Here is a 20,067-nt window from a genome sequence, read left to right on the forward strand (position 1 = left end):
GTCACAGACATCCACAGCTCAGGTGGGGGAATCTGTGGAACGGACAACTAGTTGTGGCCTCCACAAATCTGGCATTAACGGTAGGGCTGGGCGATAAATTTATTTTATCCATCAATTAAAATTTGCCATTTATGAAGATTACATTTTTGGAAAATCCCTAACCGTTGTTCTATAAGCATTTTTCACAGCTCATATTTAGCTGCACTTTGAATTAAGGTCAGCTTCCATACGAGATGACTGAAATAAAAGGAATATTTTTAAAAATTTTATAATTTGTTTTGATGAAACGAAAGGGAGGGAAAAAAATCATTGGATCTGGTAACATAAAATCTGAGATTTAATCTTTAAAGGTGCATAGCCATGTTGTTTGACTTTTCTATTTATTTATACATCAGTAGCTCACTCTGGTTGCATGCAAAGTTTTTTTTGTAAGATTATCACGTCCTGCTGACGTATTAGTTGTCATTTTGCCGTTTTTTGCTTTATTTTTGCTAAAGTTGTTAGTAAATAAAGCCTTTCGTGTTTATTTTTAATAACAGAGGAAGTACAACACTGCGCATGCTCAGCAAGGGTTAAAACAAGGAAGCGGCTAACGGCTATTACCATCTCCCACTGAAACAATGAAGAATGGTCCAAGATCCAGCGAAATAAAAATGCAAAAAAAATTATATGATTCCAAGAGGGAAAAGACTAGAATGTTGCTGGGAATACAGTATGATCATTGGTGTTCACTGAAGCAGTCGCTAAACCTGACAATTGCTCAGATGTGACGTGAGTAAATGTTCTGATATGAGGCTCTTAAATTTTAATTGTTTACTTTTTAATCACTGCCGCAATTTTCCTGCATTGTTTACATTTCAATTGTTTACTTTTAATTACAAGCTGTATGCAACAAAATTTCGATCTGTATGCACTCTGTACATACAAAATGATAAATAAAGATGTCTAAGTCTAAGTCTAAGTCTAAAAGTTGCTGTAGATCGGTGTATTTAAATAATAACGGTTGGTCTTTGATCAAGGTGAGTTGCCGCTTTACTGCGAGGTATTACAGAGGGTCAGGCAATGTGCAGCATTATTTAATATGGTTTTATTAATTTAGCAAACTGACATTATGATAGTTCTGCCACGTCTTTTTATATCTGGTCATCGCGCCCCGTGCTGGGACTGTTTTTATCCACAAAAGTGACCATCAAAAGATTATCAGGATGGAGGCTTGTTGTATATAACTTTATTTTATCATGATCAAACAGTTTTTGGCCTTTTCTATAAGCATATAACATGGCTATATACCTTTAATCCATATCTTTCAGCCCTACTTACTGTAAGAGTGGAAAGACGAAAGCCATTATTGAAAGAACAAGTTTCCACAAGTCATGCAGGGGACACACCAAACACACGAAAGAAAGTGCACTGGTCAGATAAGACACAATTTGAACTCTTTGGCCGACATGTAAAATATTCAGTGGCAGAAAAATAATATTGCACATACCCCTGAACACACCATCCCCATCTGTGAACCATGGTGAAGGCAGTATGCGGTTTGAGTAGAAGGGAAGATGAATGAAGCTAAATGACTATTCAGAGGTTACAAAAGACTTGAGAATAGGTCAGAGGTTCACCTTCTAAGATGACAAGTCAAAGTCTACACCTTAATCAAACCGAGAATTTCTGGCAAGACTTACCCTCAAATATGGCAGATATTTAACTATTTTGGAAAGAAGGATAGGCACAAATATCAATGTTAAGGTATGCAAATCTGTTGGAGACATACTTGCAACTACAATTACAGCAAAAGGTGGTTTTACAAAGTTATGATTCAGGGCGGCTGAATACAAATGCAGAAAAAAAAAAACACCCTTTCAATGTTTTATTTGTAACAAAAAACAGAACAAAAAAACCCCGCAAGAACAAAAATGTATGTGCTACTATGTGCTGGTCATTGACAAAAATTCTAATAAAACACATTGAAGTTTGTCACTGTAATTTGGTAAAAATGTGGCCAAGGATTATGAATGGTTTTGAAGAAGGATATTTCTCTCTGGTTACACACATCTTGTCTTGTGCAGAGTCTGTGACAGAGTATTAGGAAGACTCCAATTTGCGGACAGTTCTGTATGTGATTATCAGCGTGTGTGATTGTCAGTGTACATCAGTGTGACTCACCAGGCCCTGAGTCTGAAGGCTTCGGGAATATCTGGGTTGACCATGATCGTTGAACTGAACAAAGCAGAGAGAGATCTGCCCCTAAAATCAGACAAGCGAGCTCCTTTGATGGCAACAACAGGCTGTCTTGAGTCGTCAAACTTCTCCGCCTGCAGAAAGAAACGGAGAGAGACATCAACGGCTGATATAAGGGAGAGAACATGAGACAGAAATAGAGCGAGGTCATACACGTTAATCTGTGTCTGAAAGTTTCAGCCACTGAAATGTAATATCAGCAATAGTTAACTTTAATAATTAGACAAACTACGAGTTCATTTTAAAGTAATTTCCAGACTTTGGTAAGGAGGATGGATTAGCTCGTGCTGATCAAATGAGCCTCGAGAAGAATGGTGCCACTTTAGCCCCATGTCTCAAATCGGAGCGTCTGCTCCAACACATCACTGAAGGTCACAAGAGTGATTTAAACGATCCAACAGCCCAGAAAAGCAAAGCAAAGTGCTCTGTATGCAAGACCACCCACGCAGACGCCATCACAGATGCATAAACGCATGGGCTCCTTCAAAAACCCAGTTAATTACAGTTGGCTCAATGTGTTTTTATGATGCATCATAAATCCAGCCGTGGATGCATACAGAGAAGCAAGGAGGGAGATTATAGCTCTTACCTCTTCTCCCCACAGTGTGACTGTCACCTCTTTGCCAGTGGTGTCTATTAGGTTGATGGCCCTCTTGGAGACTTCTCTGTTGCTCTTAGTGGTGATACGGGATACATCCTCTGCACTCTTGCACACTCCAATTATATCTAAGGGCAGAAAAGGGATAATTTTAGATCCCTATTGACATATAGCTCATGACTACAGGGAAACGAATACTTTGCCGGCAAGAAGTTTGCAAACTTAAATAATCATCATTAATCTCATTAAACTAATACATGTAACCGTCCCTTTTCGAGCTTGGAATGGTGATACATTAGCTTTAATAAATATTAGCAATTGCTAAAATACATATATAAAAACAAACCCCTGGACCATATCCCATAAGGCCCTGGCTGGATATGTATCTACTCCAATCAGAATTTGGTTGAGTTTATATGTTGGTTCGTCATCTGCTAAAGATTCTGCTTTTAAACTCACTCCATATATTTTCACAAGGGTTAACATCAGAGCCAATCCAGGAACTTACGTTTGAACTAATTTCTCTGATACAAAACCAGTTTTGGTGTTCGTCTGGGATCATTGTGCTGGAACAACCATGAGAAACCCAAGGCTCAAAGTGATCATAAACTGGAAGGTGACAGAACACGAGTGTCGGGGTCAAGTGTGAAACCAGTTTGACATCAACATGGATAGAGTGGGTGCCAACTAACTGCCTTCTCTTTCACAAATGACTGAAATCTGCAAATCCAATTGTTTTCCAGAGAATAGTTTTAAAAGCCAGAATGTTAAAACCAGGGTGTTCATGCAGCTCAATGATCACAAACAGATCAAAACCTACACATCCATTTTTTTTAAATCAATAAAGTTGGACTCATCAGTTCAAACACATATTCAAAAGCCAATAATATTTGTACCACTCATGCTGATTATCTGGGTTGTATGTAAACTTCTGACAAGCACTCTGCACACAGTTTGTTTTTAATATGAGGGAAAATGTAAAGAAAGCTTTTGAACTTTCCGCAAGGTGTTTCTACAAATGTACATTGCCCCCAGGTTATACTCTGACTAGAGCAGTGAAGATCAAGGAAAGGTGCTGTAGCTGACACCCTACCGTTAAATCTGAGAATCAACATGAACGTCCCAAAAGGCCGGCTAACTCTCTTGCTCCTTACTCCAAATCACAACAAATGCACTCATTTCTTATTCATGTTTTCTGTCATGTTCAAGGCTTTTACACTTCATTCAGGATTACACTACTGAAGAGAAGAGGCAGCTGTGCTCCAAGACTGCAGAGGACCTTACTTTACAATGCAAATAGCATAATTCAACTGAATTTGTAAGGAGCTCATCATAAATCAAAGAGGAATGTCACAAGGTTACTTACAACAAAAGGAGATTGATATTAATATGCAGTTACTATACAGATAGGTTTTTTCTCAAGCCATTTTTATTTATTGAACTCAATCGTTTTATAAGTTGCAACTCATTTTCATTCAAATGAAACCAGAACAAAGTTATCATGCTTAATGACCCACAAACATCAGTCTTCTTAAATTCTTTTAAATATATTTATGTTCATAATACACTCAATTATGAATAAAAAACGCTAAGTCTTTATTCATAAATCGCATACCGTACATTCAATTAAACCATATTGCATTTTCAGTCTTCCTGGTACTTCTGACACACTGAACCTATCCATGCGGTACTACTGCTAGTTTTTAATCAGTGTGACTGCAGGAGGGCTCAGATGTCAGCAACCCATTTATATCGTTTATTCTGCCTCCCTTTGTATGCATATAAAACACACAGAAAACATGAGGAATAAAAACCATTTGCCAAAAAAAGCTGTCGAAATCTCTACAGGCCTTTAGCTCATGTTCTGTCAGGGCTGGTGCCCGTATGTGGAATAACTGGACCATGTCCTAAAACAGGTATCCCAAATCCCTCATTCTGCACCTTCTGTTAACTTTTTCTAAATTCTTGCCCACTCCTCCATCCAGGCCCGTTTGCTCTCCGTCCGTGTTCTCTCAGCCTCGCTTAATTCCATTATGACTGAGACGATGTCATCCACCTATGAACTCCATTATCACAACAGGAACAGGCTGACAGTTCTCATTACTATGCTATAATCCCCTATTAAAAAAAGGCATATAGTGGGGAGGATCGTCAAGGGAAAATGGAGAGACGACAGCTTAGGACGTGTGAAGCTGGCCCTCCATAACCAACGCAAATATATTCCTTTACCTAAAGTCCTCGGTGGATCTCCAAGACGTGTACAGAGATGATCCGAATGCCTAAATGACTTTGAATTAGCACTTATGTGGTAAGTCTCATTGTTCTACTAAGCGGAAAACAAATCCTTCATGCAGTTCACATTAAATACATACAAATGAGGTTAGTATAATCAAAGTGTCAAAACCATTTGAAAAATACTGACCAGGATAACTGAGACATGAACCTAAAGCAGGAATACAGTTAATATCGACACAAATTTAAAAGAAATCATTATCAAACCGTGACTGATCAAAGCACTAATATAACGTAAACCGGTTTTTTGACCCTCCATCGGACGCGTTGCCACGGACTCAAGCAGAAGGCATAAAAAGTAAAGCTTGGGGCATTTACCCAACCAAGCATCATAAAGTTTTAAATGTAGCCATATTCTGGGCATTATAACGGTGCAGGGATAGGTTAAGTTCCTTACATGGTTGTAGATAAATTATGCTAAGTTTTTGTTTCTTTTAGAAAAATGTCAGTTTGCTTTTAAGAAACTGAATCAACTTTGTAACTTTGCTGTTAACCCTAATCCTATATTCAAATAGTAGGGATTAATTAATAAGGTTGTACGGAACACAATTAAATGTGTTGATTATCAAAATATAAAAGATAAACTATTTAATCATATTGTATGTGCTGTTGCTCAAAGTTGTATTTAGTGTAAATTAAAAGTAGTCACTAGCCAATCTGCCTTTAAGAGTTAAAAAATAAGAAAGGCAATATTTGTACTTTATACAGTCCCCGTTTCGGGCAGGATTTATAAACGCCGCCCCTTACCAATGATGGCATCATTGTCTCGTTGTTCCAGCTCTCCAATGGGCACAAAGTCACACTGCACTGTTGGGATGCCCTGGCTGTCCTCACATGGCACAATAGATGAATGAGCATGGAGGGTTATCTCGTAGTCGTTCTTCAGTGTGGTGTACTGTTTGTTGGCTATCTTTAGAGTAGCCTTTGAGATGTAGTACACCTAGAGAAAAAACAAAAACAAAAAATGTGTCAGCGAAACGCACGAGCATTATACAATTAGACGTAATCAAATTGTGGCAAGGATGAGAGACTGACAGATCAAGCCCACAAAGGAAATTAACTCTACAAAACAGCCTCTGTTCAAGCAAAACTTCCTAATAAAAATGGAAAAACCTTCAGGTCAAACCGAGGCTCAGTGTCCCTATCAGCCCCATCACTTCTCTAATTCACCAGAAAATAAGCAGCAGTTGAGAGCGACTCTGCTTAACAGCATAATTTAAACTCAATCTGCTAGGCACTCTTCTTCATTTACTCTCCCAAGGCTCCAATATCCCACCTCTCTCACTGCCTCTGGGTTTGTTTCACTGAATCGTTCCTTTCCTTCACTCCTTCCTGCCTTTCCTTCCGTTTTCATTTAGCACACACAGACACTGGAGCAAAAACCTCTGTAAGCAGCATTTTGACTGCTTCAAGCCACTCGTACACTTCAGCCTGGGCTGCCAATACTTTGATCATTAAGGAAATAAGGACCACTACTTTCTTTATCTTTGGAGGGCAGAGGGCACAAATTGGATCTAGGTCTACGTTAGGGAATCACTGTTAGAGGCCGATATCCAAGTCAGTCTGACAATCAAAACACTGACTAGGGTTAATTGATGTATTTGGTGGTTAAGTACCATCGATTGTGCTGGTTGCCTTTTAGATGTTAGTAATCCTACAGCAATACAGCAATGCAAATATCTTGCTCTTCATGGGGACAGAACATTACTGGGCATCACATGCTGCTTACTCTTCCTTTTTTTAATTTAATATTTCCTTGGCACCAGTGGCCTTTATTTGAAGACTGGCAATCAGACCCAGGACAGCCAAAAAGGCTGTATATATATATATATATATATATATATATATATATATATATATATATATATATATATATATATATCACTTGTCTATTTAACTTCCCCATGGTAATGTAAAGATCATTTATCAGCATCTAAAGCAATATATAGGTGTATCTTAATGAGAAAAATGTATTAATTCAATTTTACTTGAATGTAAATCAGTTACTGCATTATGCATTTCACATTATTATTTCACATTATTATTTCATCTAATTGTGAGGATTGTGGCTTCCAGCTAAAAAAATAAACATAAATTCATAGGTTTTTCATTATTATTAATGTTTTATTTCCTGATGGACTGCTGTGCTTCCTCTGGATTTCATAAAACCCAGTGGACCAACACCAGCAGATGTCATGGCTGCACAGATCATCACCAGAAACTTCAAGAATCAAGAGTCTTTATTGTCATTATGTAACCATAATTAAATTTTGATGAGACACAAGCTCAGAATTCACATAACAAACATGGACAGAAATCAAAGATGTCAATGGGAATATGAAGAACGAGCATTCATAAAGAAGATCCTCAAAAATTTTAAAAGACAATTTGAAAAGAAAAAGCTAAAATTAAAGTTAAATTGAACTGCAGAAAAGAAAGACTTATATTAAGGGGGAAAATACAGTATAATTGTTTATAGAAAATAGGACTTATTAAGATTAAAATTAAAATGTTCTACTTGAATGTACCAAAACATTTCATGAAAAGCTAAAAAGTGTCAAATAGTCCTCAGCATCGAATTTAAATGTTCAAGTAAAAAATAAGACAGATAGCAATCAATTTACAGTGCAATGTAGGATACTGTGCAATTGTGTGAATTTACCAGTTTTAATAAGCTTAAAGATTTAACCTTCAAAAGGAACAAAAATAAAAAGTTTACATAAATTACGTGAGTAAAAAGTCTATAATGTGGATTTTTTCTTTTTAATTAAATTTTTGAAATTAATCAACTTTTATGGTATTCAAACTTTTCAAGATAAACCTGTAATACTGATAAAAACGTGTTCATACCTGGAAAGCACAGCTAAGTGTAGACTAATATAAAAATACGATTTTTGCGTTGTCTTGAAAAAAATCTGTGAACAACAAGAAACACCATAGATGTGCTTTATCATCTTCAATTCATGTTGTGAGAGCCCGTTACTACAATGCAACAACAGATCTCCAAATACTACAAGCTGGAATCTTAATAGCTTATTTCAGTTTCTTAGATTAAACTGAACAGCTTTTTTTTTTTAAATGAGTGATAGACAGGCATTGCAAGCAGCTTTTATTTAATAGAGAAGGATGATTAGTCTGAGCCCATCTGCAATACAAGGTCTAACAAAAAAAGAGAGCTTAATGTGGAACTCAATATTCCTTTAAAGAAGCAATCAGCGAAATTTAATTATTTTAGATAGAAAGAACTAAAAAATAGTGACGTGAAGAACTAAAGGTGGACTATGGTATGACATCACGCCACGTCTCTCTATACTGTTCTCCAGTCTCTTGTTTACATAGCCGGACCGGCCGCTCATGCATGTAAACAGCTGCCACTCAGTCCTTAGCCCTTCCCTGCCCCTAAAATACCACCAGCAGAGCAGTGGAGCAAGATCGCAGAGAGCACCCCCAACAGATCAAAACGTTCTCTTACTAACAGCATTATAAAGTTATGAGTTACTGTATGTTTCGGACTAGAATTTGCGCCGGACTATAAATCGCACCAGACTATAAGTCAAATATAGTCTATAAGTCAAATTTTTGCCAGAAATTTATCTTACACAATCTAAGACTAAAAACTGACATATACTCTGGTAAGGCAACTTATTCAATTACACGGCTGCATCCACAATTGGCTGAATAATATGGAACATACCTGGGAGGTTGAATGGGGTAACTTAACATAACAAGCCACCAACTCCAACCCAGAAAGTTCTTGTTAGCGCCTGTTACACTGAAAGTTGTCAAAAATATGCTGAAATCAGAGCGTGCCAAATGACAAGGTTCTGTTTTAGTCTCGGCTCTCGTTTGGCGCTGCAACACGCAACGCTCTGCTGTGAGAATGCAGACTGAAACAGCAAAACAACACACAAACACTGAAATAAACTCAATAATAACCGTTAGATATCATCTGATTGATTTGCAGTGGTATATTTATGGGTATTTATTCAGTTATTTCATGTTTTGGACCTAGAGTGATTTACAGATCCTTTTTCTACACAAATCACACTAGTTTATTTCATTAAAATATAGTGCATTTTGTTTATTGCTAATCTGATAATTACAAATAATTGTACAATGTTTTCTCATAAATAAAAAAGTGTATTATTGGTGTTGGCTGTGAGTATTTTTAAGCCAACAATTGTGGCCCCCATGGAAAAAAAGGCACCAATGTTCCAAGAGTTATTTCCCCATTCTTCACTGTATGTTTTATATGATGTTTATTTTGCCAGCCCAGGTAAAATGGTCCTTTACCATTTCATATTAATCCTTAATGCTGCGTTTTGTAAGAACTACATTTTGAGTGATCCTATACAGAAAAAATCTTCATCTTAAGTACTTGACAAATGAAATTACAGAAGAGCATATATGTTACGGTTGAAGCTCATTTACTTTTCCTGCTCAAAGTGGCTTTTTGACAGTGTATTAGAGCTGTAAAAATATCTGAAACGTTGAGTGAATCCAAATGGGCAATTTTTTATTCCTAAAACAGGTGTTACAACTCATTTAAATCACAGCAGTGCATCGTCACACATTTCTGCCAATCCTCTCATCTGCAATTCTCTGCCCACCACAGCACCCACTATGATCTAAATATGTTTAGCACACAACCCCACTTTAAAAACCTATTTCCTTAAGTCCCTGCAGCCTAGAATCCGAGACGACATTCAGTAAATACATCCTTACAAACCCAAACAACAAGACTAGGGGCTATTTATGAAAACAATAAGAGACATTTGCTATGTAAGTTTTTTTTATACACTGCAGTCAGCAAAATGTTCCTAGATTTATAAACTTACTCAAATTCTCAACATTAAGACATACTTTATATTATCTAAAGACTATTTGATAAATAATTAACATGATTCTGTAAAATGTAATTTCTTGACAAAATTATGCAGGTTTTAAATAATCACTACTCATGAACTAGTAAAGAGCAATATGCTCAAAATGTATCATTTTAGGAAAACATTTTACAAATGGCCTTTACCACTTAATTATTCATATAGACAAACATATGTGCTCACCTTGCCTTGCTCCACCAGAGAAAAATACTTGTCAACTTCGTTGTTGAAGGCTGTGATTTTGATTTCTCCCTGTTGACCAGCAAAGCACGATGCATGAATAAAGCATAAACACCACCACGTGTGACATACAGTAAGCAGACACATGTTAGGACCTCTCTACTTACACTCTCATCCACTATCTCAAAGGAGAAGAGCTTGCCCTCCCCTCTGGAGTTACTCCAGTTACGGATGCTGGATTTGTTTGTGACTCTGGCTCTGATAGTCCACCTAGAGGATAAATAGTACAAAGGCAAATGTCATGGTGGATCAGTAAGTCGACAGTACATCCTAACAGAGGGTACAGTATGGGTGGCGTTGGTTGACGAACCTCCTCAAATCTCATTATAAAAATATGATGACCATAATGCCACTATGAAAACATAACTAAATTATTACTTCATTACATCCAACTATGGTAATACCAACCTTTTCCAAATAGAAGAGTTGCTTACAGAAAGGGGGATATTTGACCATTTTTCATTGCAGTTTCTCTGGTTTAGGCCAACTGGACTTCTCTGTAGCCTATGTCTTGCGTGTTTTAGATGTTTTTTTTTTTTATTTGGTTCAGAACAATTTAATAAATTGAATGTTTCTTTATAAAGCCTCAGCAGAAATTGATGTTATACTCAGGAGGTAATTCAGCAATATATTTAGCTGTGTATAAGGGCGAGGACAGGTCTAAACATGAATACACAGACTATTGCGGACTAGAGTCTAACTACAATCAAATAAACTCTGCACTTTTTGCTTCAGTGAGCTTGTTGACTGCCGTGATAATTGTGCAGTGGAGAATATACACAACATCTCCTACATTAAATCCCCTACCATAACAGCATGTTCCCGAGTGAGCACCACATCCCACTCAATATGGATAGGACCTTCACACACGGGGTTTATGGTGGTCAGAAGTCAACGCAGAGTTCGCTGTCAACGTTGTCAACTAACACCAGCAAAAAAGGGTGGAAGAGCTACCCAGACCACCATAAGAAGCCTAAGGGCTATATGATCAACGTTTTGTCTCACACTGACAAAGGTGTAAAACTTTATTTTTTTCACCTAAACCTTCTTACATGAAGCACAGCTGTGTCATCCTCGGTTTCACTTACCGGTGGTACTCCTCAACATCAGCACACACACAGTTTATTACAGCACCTACAGCCCGTCGGCGTTGTAATAAACTGATGACTAAGCTACAGGCACAGTTATCTTTGTAGCTTGCAATTTCACATACATTTGTCATCGGCGCACAAACATGTAGAGTTAAAAAAGATACTTTAATTGTAATCTGAAACGGAAACAACTGTTCTAAATGCTAGAGACGAAGACTTTATGAAATGATAAAAAATAGCAGTGAAATCAAACACCCTGAGGAGAAATTGTAACAGTGAAGGAAAAGGGACACAGACAAGGTTGCTCAAATCCCCAACGGCTCAAATAACAGAATCAAAACCTCAGCAGCAGCCCATAAAGACCCAGCAGTACCTCCGTTAAAAAAGCCAATTTCTGAGGCAAGATCAGTCATTTTATTTCATTTCCATGCAAATGGATTGAAATACATGCACACGCTCAAGTCCACGCAGCCCCTCACATTTGTGTTTGTATGCATATATATATATATATATATATATATATATATATAAATAAATAAGCGCTTACACATGCATACACTGACACTCTTTTTTAAACATGCCCTGTACGAGCAAAAATGAACCAGTCACAAAATCAGAGAAAATGGTTTAGCTGATGACTGAGCAATGGAGAAAATGATCTACGAGTGAAATGACAAATGAATAACAGTTTAAGAAAATAGAAGGAAGTGCATATAAGTCTGATTTTCAACTGTGCAGTACGGTACTTAAATTGCAAACACAAGTCAATGGATAACAGGGACATACAGACAGGTGGACTTACTTGCTGGAATATGGGTTGAGGGCAGCAATGGGAATCACGTTTGGGATAGAATCTGATGAGCTGGCAGTGCCTTTCATGGGTGAGCCTTTCATGGGTGAGCCTTTCATGGGTGAGCCTTTCATGGGTGAGCCTTTCATGGGCGAGGTCTTCATGGGCGAGGTCTTCATGGGTGAGCCTTTCATGGGTGAGGTTTTCATGGGTGAGCCTTTCATGGGTGAGGTCTTCATGGGTGAGCCTTTCATGGGGGCTTTTCCCGTGAACCCTCTTCCCGCATAACCTGTTCCCCAGCCTTGGGAAGAAGAAAAAAGCTCAGCTGTAGACTTAAGTAGATAAGCACATCAGGGTTTCCCGCAGCGCTATCTTGGCGTGGCGGCCGCCTCGCCAAACTCACGCCCCCGCCACGCCAACGTTCCCAAAAAAAAAAAAAAAAAAAAAAAAAAAAAAAAAAAAAAAAAGTGTGACGTCAACACGCGCGTGCGTGAATGGCAGGGAAAAAACCCTTGGATACCCCCCGCTCCGCGAGTCGGTCCGCGGAAAGAAAACGTGTCGTACCCCCCCCCCCCCCGCTCCGCGACTCGGTCCGCGGAAAGCGTGTCGTCGCAACCCCCCCCCCCCCCCCCCCCCCCCTTCAAACTTACGCCTCGCCTAATCAAATTCCTGCGGGAAACACTGCACATAGTCCAAGCCTTACTTACTATTGGAATTCTTTACTACCAGGAAGTACACTAAATGCAGTTAAAAGCCTTCTGCTGATCCAAAACGCTGCAGCAGGAGTTCTGATGAAAATTAAAAACAGAGATCTTATTTCTAATTTAGCTTCTTTCCATTGGCTTCCTGTTAAATTCACAACAGCATTTGTGGATTTAACAGGAAGCCAATGGAAAGAAGAATCTCCCCCTCACATTTAAAGCCCTTAATAATGAAGCTCCATCATACATCAGAGATCTGATAATGCCATGTGTTCCTAACAGAGCACTTTCCTATCAGACTGCAGGTCTACTAGTGGTTCTTATAGTCTGCCTCCCATTATAGTAGAATGGGAGGCAGATCTTTCAGTTATCAGGCTCCTCTGCTGTGGGACCAACTCCCAGTTTTGGTCCTTGAGGCTGACACCCTGTCTACTTTTAAGACTAGGCTTAAAACTTTTATTGTTGAGAAAGCTTATAATTAGTGACTTAGGCTACTGGAGGACAGAAAGACTACTATTCCCTCACTTCGCTACATTCTCCTACTAGTCTCCAATTTTGCACTATTTGCTGTTATCTTAACTTTAAATTTCTCTCTCTGCTTTGAATGCTGCTAGTCAAAGATCGATGCAATCTGCTGGGTTTCCTGAAATAGAAAACTGTATTTTTCAATAGAGTTGACTTCGTAAAGTGCCTTGATATGACATGTGTCATGTTGGGGCATTATATAAATAAACTGAATTGAATAAGTATTTGATTTGGAATGTGAATGTAATTAAAAATGCATAATATGTATTAGTTGTCCCAATTATTTAAGGCTAAATAGATTTATCTCCTAATTTTTTTAATTGTGAATTACCTCCTGACTTACTGACAACCCATTGAACAGACAGTGTATCATGTATAATACATTTCGACATGCCTTACACTTGAAGTCAGATTAAAGCCAAGACAATTTGTATACTTCCAGTTTGGAGTAATCAATTATAAATTTACGTTTCAGTCAAACCAGCTTCAAGTATACTCAAGTGCAACTTGGAGCCTTTGATGCCATGCACTCTAAGAAGGTTCTCAGAAAAAGAACAAGAAACAGGCCCACAGCATAACAGAACCTTAACCTAACATTTAGCTAAATGTTTATGTTTCTGATGGTAGAAGAGAAACTCGCCTGCATGTATGGTCTAACGGTTTACGATGGTGCCTTGGTAACCAAAAAAACTCTTTGCTATAGTTCTCTATTTCACCCCATGAAATCAGAAAGCCATAGAAAACAACTAAACTAGAAACTTTATTCGACTTTATAGGCATACTTTACAAAAAAGCTTAATTGATGCATGGCTGGTGCGAACAAGTGTGGCACCACTGAGTTTGTTAAACACAATTATTTGTTGTATTTCTTGTATTTTTTCTGTCCACTGATCAGCACTGAATGTCTACAGATGCATTAATTTCAAAGATTTTTCCGAGCTTTTTACACTTCAAACACGTTTAACAGATTGCAAAGTGTGCAGGGCGTTGTAGTTTTTTTAAAATTGCATTAGATCAGCCATGGAGAAATAGTCTGTTACATAAAATCCTGTCAAAGTGATACTATGCAAGAGAAAGTGAAAATGTATCTACACATATACTTGTAAATCCACTTAGTCCTATGCTATTATTAGTTTATCCAAATTAGTATAATTTATTTTCTTTGGTTAAGACAGCCAATCAGTTACTATTCTAAAAATTGCTGTGCCTGTAAGGCAAAAGAAAACGAATCCGTGGAGTGACCAAGACTAGACATGTTAACTATTGATATCTCAATATGGTTTAAATCAAGGAGAAACACAACAACATGACAGTATTTCATATCATGGATTAACTGTGAAAATTGTGAAGATGAATTTAGTTTCAAGAATTGCTGAGTACATTTCTTCTGTTCTTTTGAGCAGATGAAATGCCAGACGACGAGTTTTGTCCAGCCCACAACCTCATATGGTGCCATCTCACCTCCTACAATGAAGCATCAGCCCAATCAGAACATTCAAACAAAACACTTAGCTGTTGTCAGGATACTTTTCATGAAATTTCTTGTTCCACTGGTATGTGAGACATGCCACGTAATGTAACAGCATTTTGGTGAATGAACTGTTCGGGACAAAACATAAATTTAAATCACATTAGGATCCCATTTTCTTGTTTTAAGTTGTTGCGCTCAAAACATGATATATTCACCCTCAAATATGGATGTGTACGTCTTTGTGTGTGTGTTGTAATTACATAAAAAGAGTGATATCACAAATTGAAAATTAATATTCATAACATCCTATCCAGATAGACTAACAGAGATGAAGTTCAGAAGAGAAGACAATGTGGTGGCTAAAACAAGGAAGTGAGGAGAATACAAGGATCCTAATTTTCTGTCATTATGAGTGGTGTGTGCTTTAAATATGCATGTATATAAAATAAAATACATCAACCATTAGAATACTATAAAATATATTTAGGTTTATTGAAATGAATGTGCCCAAAAGATGACTCTTTTTTTCCTTTTGCACAGGGGTGGGGGGGTAGGGTCGTGTCATTTCCTAGAGCTGGTCCACTGTGGCTTATTAAGTCCAAAATCATCACCAGTGCTTATCATGAAATGTCAAGAGTACTTTGCGCTTCTGATAACTAACTTTGTGGAATAGCAAATTTCCTTTTCCTGCCATACTAGGCACGTGCCCGTACTGCTAAGAGTATACAGTCCTGCTTTAATGACCATGTACGTGTATGTATGCAGGGCTGTGCATGTGCTATGAAAAAACTGTGTGTGTGATAAATTATTTCTATACGTAGCACTTTTGTGACAGCTTTGCAAGTTGGAGGTGAAGCCAAGCCAAGTCACTTAACTAAACAGTGATTGTAGTCTAATAAGCTAACCAAGCGTTTCCTTATCAATGCATTTAGCCTCATATCAAACAACTAATCCCGTGTGTTTACGTTCGCTGGTGGGTGGTGTGCGCATGCGCGCCAGAATCCAGAAGAACTTGGAAGCGAGATTTTCATGCTGGTAAAATGGAGCGCTCAAACCTTTTACCGGAAATAAACCCAAACCAACTTACCAAGAGGAAACAAAAACACAAACTGCACCAAACCAAAGTACGTCTGAGAAGGAGGAAAAAATTTATAAGTGCAGTAGGGAAAGGACTTTCCGTGGCTCATTTACGATGCTACGGCACAACTTCTCTTCTGCCAGTACTGTTTAGAAGCGGCAAAAAAAAACAGACTCTTACGTTGTGAGAAACAGAATATTTAAAAGAGATCGTGTTAAAAACATCACAGGCCACATAGTCACATTCTGGTTAGAGATACATTTATCTTAAAACAGCAACCAGAGCATGCTGGTACCACGTCCTTCGTTCCAAAGACTGGAGTAGCCAGAGCAGACAAGGCTGCATCCAAAGAAGTGAAGATGAAGATGAACGTGGCTTATTGCATTGCAAAGGGAGAGCTACCATTCACTACATTTAGGAGTTTAAAACACTTAGCAAGAAGAACAGAGCAGATGTCACTCTTTCGACAACCACGTCCGATGCGGGGAGATGATTAAGACCATCACGGGACAAATGAAATCCAGTCCGGCTGAAGAAATCAGGCGAGCCTGCTACATCTCTCAGTCATGCTCAATGGAGATGCAGACGCTTCAAACGTGTGAGTATAAGATGGTTTAAGTGTGCACGGTTCAAAATGGAAAACCCACGAACAGCTAGTTGGACAATGAGAGCTGAAACACAGCCACTCAATTGGAGAGTAACATTTATGCTTCCAAATTTTTTTGTAGTGTTAAAAATTAATACCATCCAAACTGTGGGAACACTTATGGTTAGATTGCTGGTGGAGATAGCAGTATTTTTACATGCTGATTGAAGTGTGCAATTGCATATTTTCTTTGTCTGATTGTTATCCATTTGTTTAAGGAGTACTACAAGCCACCAAGGATGCTTTCAAAAAGCTGGGAGCAGAGGACAGAGGATGGATGAACCAGCTGGTTGGCTTTGGAGCAGATGGTGCAGCAGTAAACATGGGATGTCGTGGAGATGTCATTGTTCTGCACTGGGGAGCATTTTCACCAATAAACATTATTCAAGATATTTCTTGTTATTGTGTTTTAATTGTATGCATTACAATGTTTTGTGTGTTTTAGTAATGATATGCACTACTTTAGTTGTTTTTTTTTTGGGGGGGGGGGTTTCGATTTTGGATAGATTTTGTGCTAGTGCTATAATTTATTGCTCTGTGCTAAAAAAAACAGCAACCTCTGTAGTACCAGTGCTATAAGCTAAAAAAAAAAAAAAAAAAAGTTAGTGTACAGCCTTGGTATGTGTGTAACGTTTATTTGTCCAGGTTACATAGCATCCACTGAGAAAAAAAAAAATCTCACTTTACCTAAACAACACAGACAGGAAGGTGGGATTTAGCAGAGCTAACACCCAGGTCGGCTGAAAACCGGCACTAAAGCAACCTGAGCTTTCCTTAACACCCCAACAGAACCACAGCTGTAAGCTACAATCACGGAAATTACCAGACATAAAGGCTTGAAATATATCATTACGTGTAATGAATCTTCTTGATGATGTTTCACTTTACTCAGATGTTCCTATACAAATGACAGAAGCTGCAGAATATTTGTAGGAAAAAGAAAAGTGAAGACAAAGAGAATGGTTGCTGATGAATAATGAATGAATTGTTTTACTTCACCTGAACTAGTGCAGACCTCTTTTTGAAATTCAAATAAAATGTGCTGAGCCATTTGACTGGTGGTCCATTTCAAGCAAAAGCTCCTGATGAATATTTAAACGGTTTTGCAGATGTGTTTGTAACTACCGTTTGACGACATTTGACTTTATAGCCACTGCCAGTGAAAGACATTTTTGAATATTGAGATTATGGCTCAGGATTTGACAAAACAAGACCTCACTTTCAAATAGATTAGCATTTAATGAACTTTAAGGCACATACATCTAGGAATTTCTTAAAAATCCAAAGGTTTATGGTCTGTGGAGACCTTAAAACCATTTGGTATTTTATAGTGAGTACTAAACTCAACAATAGATTCAGACAAAAAGCTAAAGAAATGAAATGAATGATCTAAATGGTTATCACAGAATACTGACAAAGTCACAAAATCCAGCAACTTGTTGAGGCAACACCTTTTTATTTTACTTTGAATCCCAATCTGACTTCACATAATGCTAAAAATTATGTTATTGTGAGATGTAATTTATAGGTCTTCATGCTATTAGGCCTGAACATGCATTAAGTTATCATGGTATAACAACCTTGAGTAAAAATACATCCCAGGTGGGAGGAGCTTTGGTACCATATTAAGAAATGAAAGAGGCAATGAGTCCAGCTCACGACATATGACTTTAAATGTTTCTTGAAGAATGTAAAAACTTAAAATCCTGAACTCAGAGCCTCCAGTCAAATTACTGTTGCTGACGCCATTAGATTGCCCACAGCTCATTGAAAACACTTGAATTTAGAAATGCGGCTTGCTCCCGACTCTCTGAAAATTTAATTTAGAAGATATGGTAATAGTAATCAAGCTTAGGTCACATCCACTTGGAGAAAACGCTGTGATTTTTAAATAAGACTATTTCTTTCCTGCTATGTAGAACAGTACTGACTATGCCACCAGCAGAACAGAGACACAGAGCAGCAGATTCTCTCTAACTGGTGGGATCTCGGAGGTAGAATGGATCAAAGGATGTAACAAGGAAATGCTCAACCTCATCTTTGCTGAGTCAAATTAGTCGTGTCTGTCCCTCTTCCCCTCCGTCTGCAAATCGCCACAGGGAAAACCAGTCCTTAACACGACATTCAGGAAGCCATGAACTGGAGGAGCCATCGGCCCACACACGCACCCTCACAACACACACATGCAAGCAACCAGCTAAACACACAATATAGCAGGAACTCATTATCCACCCACCTGCTTACATCTTCTATGGAGGAGGACTACTGGGTATGTTCCTGCCTCCTAACTAAAGCAGTGTTAATGCTGAGAGCAGCAGGTGCTGGAAAACTACAGACAAAGCACACACTAAGCTAATAAGAGAAGATCTGATTCAAAATTGTATACAATGGGCATTAAACACAGCACCCTCCACAAAGTACAGAGAAAGAAGCCATTTCGACATCTTGTATCATTAATCCTTAAATATAAGAGAACCGCAGATTTTTATTTAGAAAAAAATATGGTTATGTTACCAGTGGGGCTTATGATGCTGCATCTAAAATATTTTGTCAAGTTAAAGAGGCGATATGAGAACTGTTAGAAAATAAGACACATACAAATTTAGGACAGGAATTTATCTGCAAAATGTGTGCCGTTTTATTATCGTGGCTGCAGAACACAACCATTAAGGAGAAAATCCTGTAACTTAAAAACAATTAAATACAACACCAGCACCTCTTCGTCATAAGGTGAGTGGCTCCCTCTGTTGGCTAGATTCGGGAGTGCAAATATTAAACTTTCCTGTGAATAATATAAGAAAGGAATTTGCATAATTTCCTGGCTCAAATTATTGTTTCATCACATTTGTTTTTGTTTTTTATTTAAGGGAATCATAAAGTCTTCTAGACCCTGCTTTTAGTTTACTGACTGCATTTTATTTTATGTATATAAATCACGTGACGTAGTGCAGTGAATCCCATAGCTGGAGTCAAGAATCAACAAGAATAAAGAGTTGATGTCCTCTACAGGAATCAAACTAGCCAATAAAAATGGAAATGATTATATCTGTGTTATAAATACAATAAAAACAACCCGAGTGTATTTTAAATAAGAATGGACATGAGATTTCCCCTATCTGAAACACAAGTGATGGCTTTTGGTGGCACATCTGACACCGTAAACATAGATCTTGGTTCTCTGACACAATATGTTAGACCAACACAAACCTGGGATTTACAATAGATACAGATCTTAAACTTGAAAGCCAGATTAGGCAGGTTGTAAAATCAAGCTTTTTCCCATTGGACAGTTAGCCAAAGTAAAGGCAAGGCAGCTTTTTTGAAACAGTGATTCGTGCATTTGTTATATCTAGGCTGGATTACTGTAACTCGCTCTATCTTGGGGTTAGTGATACTTCCATGAGGTGCCTGCAGGTTGTGCAAAATGCTGCAGAGCAGTTTTTTAACTGGAAGAAAAAGGTCTGAGCACATTACCCTTATTCTGAATTCTCTCCATTGGTTGCCTGTACGTTTT

General features: G+C 38.0%; 1 protein-coding gene across 1 annotated transcript in view; it reads right to left on the reverse strand.

Annotated features, from left to right (window-relative positions):
- Positions 1-20,067, reverse strand: part of LOC105915970 (replication protein A 70 kDa DNA-binding subunit) — a gene marked incomplete in the record, with an annotated part of 82,309 nt that overhangs the window by 52,835 nt on the left and 9,407 nt on the right. Inside the window, 6 exon segments of the mRNA XM_036142990.1 lie at positions 2,165-2,312; positions 2,828-2,964; positions 5,876-6,068; positions 10,195-10,263; positions 10,359-10,461; positions 12,145-12,433. Coding sequence (XP_035998883.1) covers positions 2,165-2,312; positions 2,828-2,964; positions 5,876-6,068; positions 10,195-10,263; positions 10,359-10,461; positions 12,145-12,433 — 939 coding nt within the window.

This window comes from Fundulus heteroclitus, chromosome 11 (genome assembly GCF_011125445.2).
Source record: "Fundulus heteroclitus isolate FHET01 chromosome 11, MU-UCD_Fhet_4.1, whole genome shotgun sequence".
Taxonomy (NCBI): Eukaryota; Metazoa; Chordata; class Actinopteri; order Cyprinodontiformes; family Fundulidae; genus Fundulus; species Fundulus heteroclitus.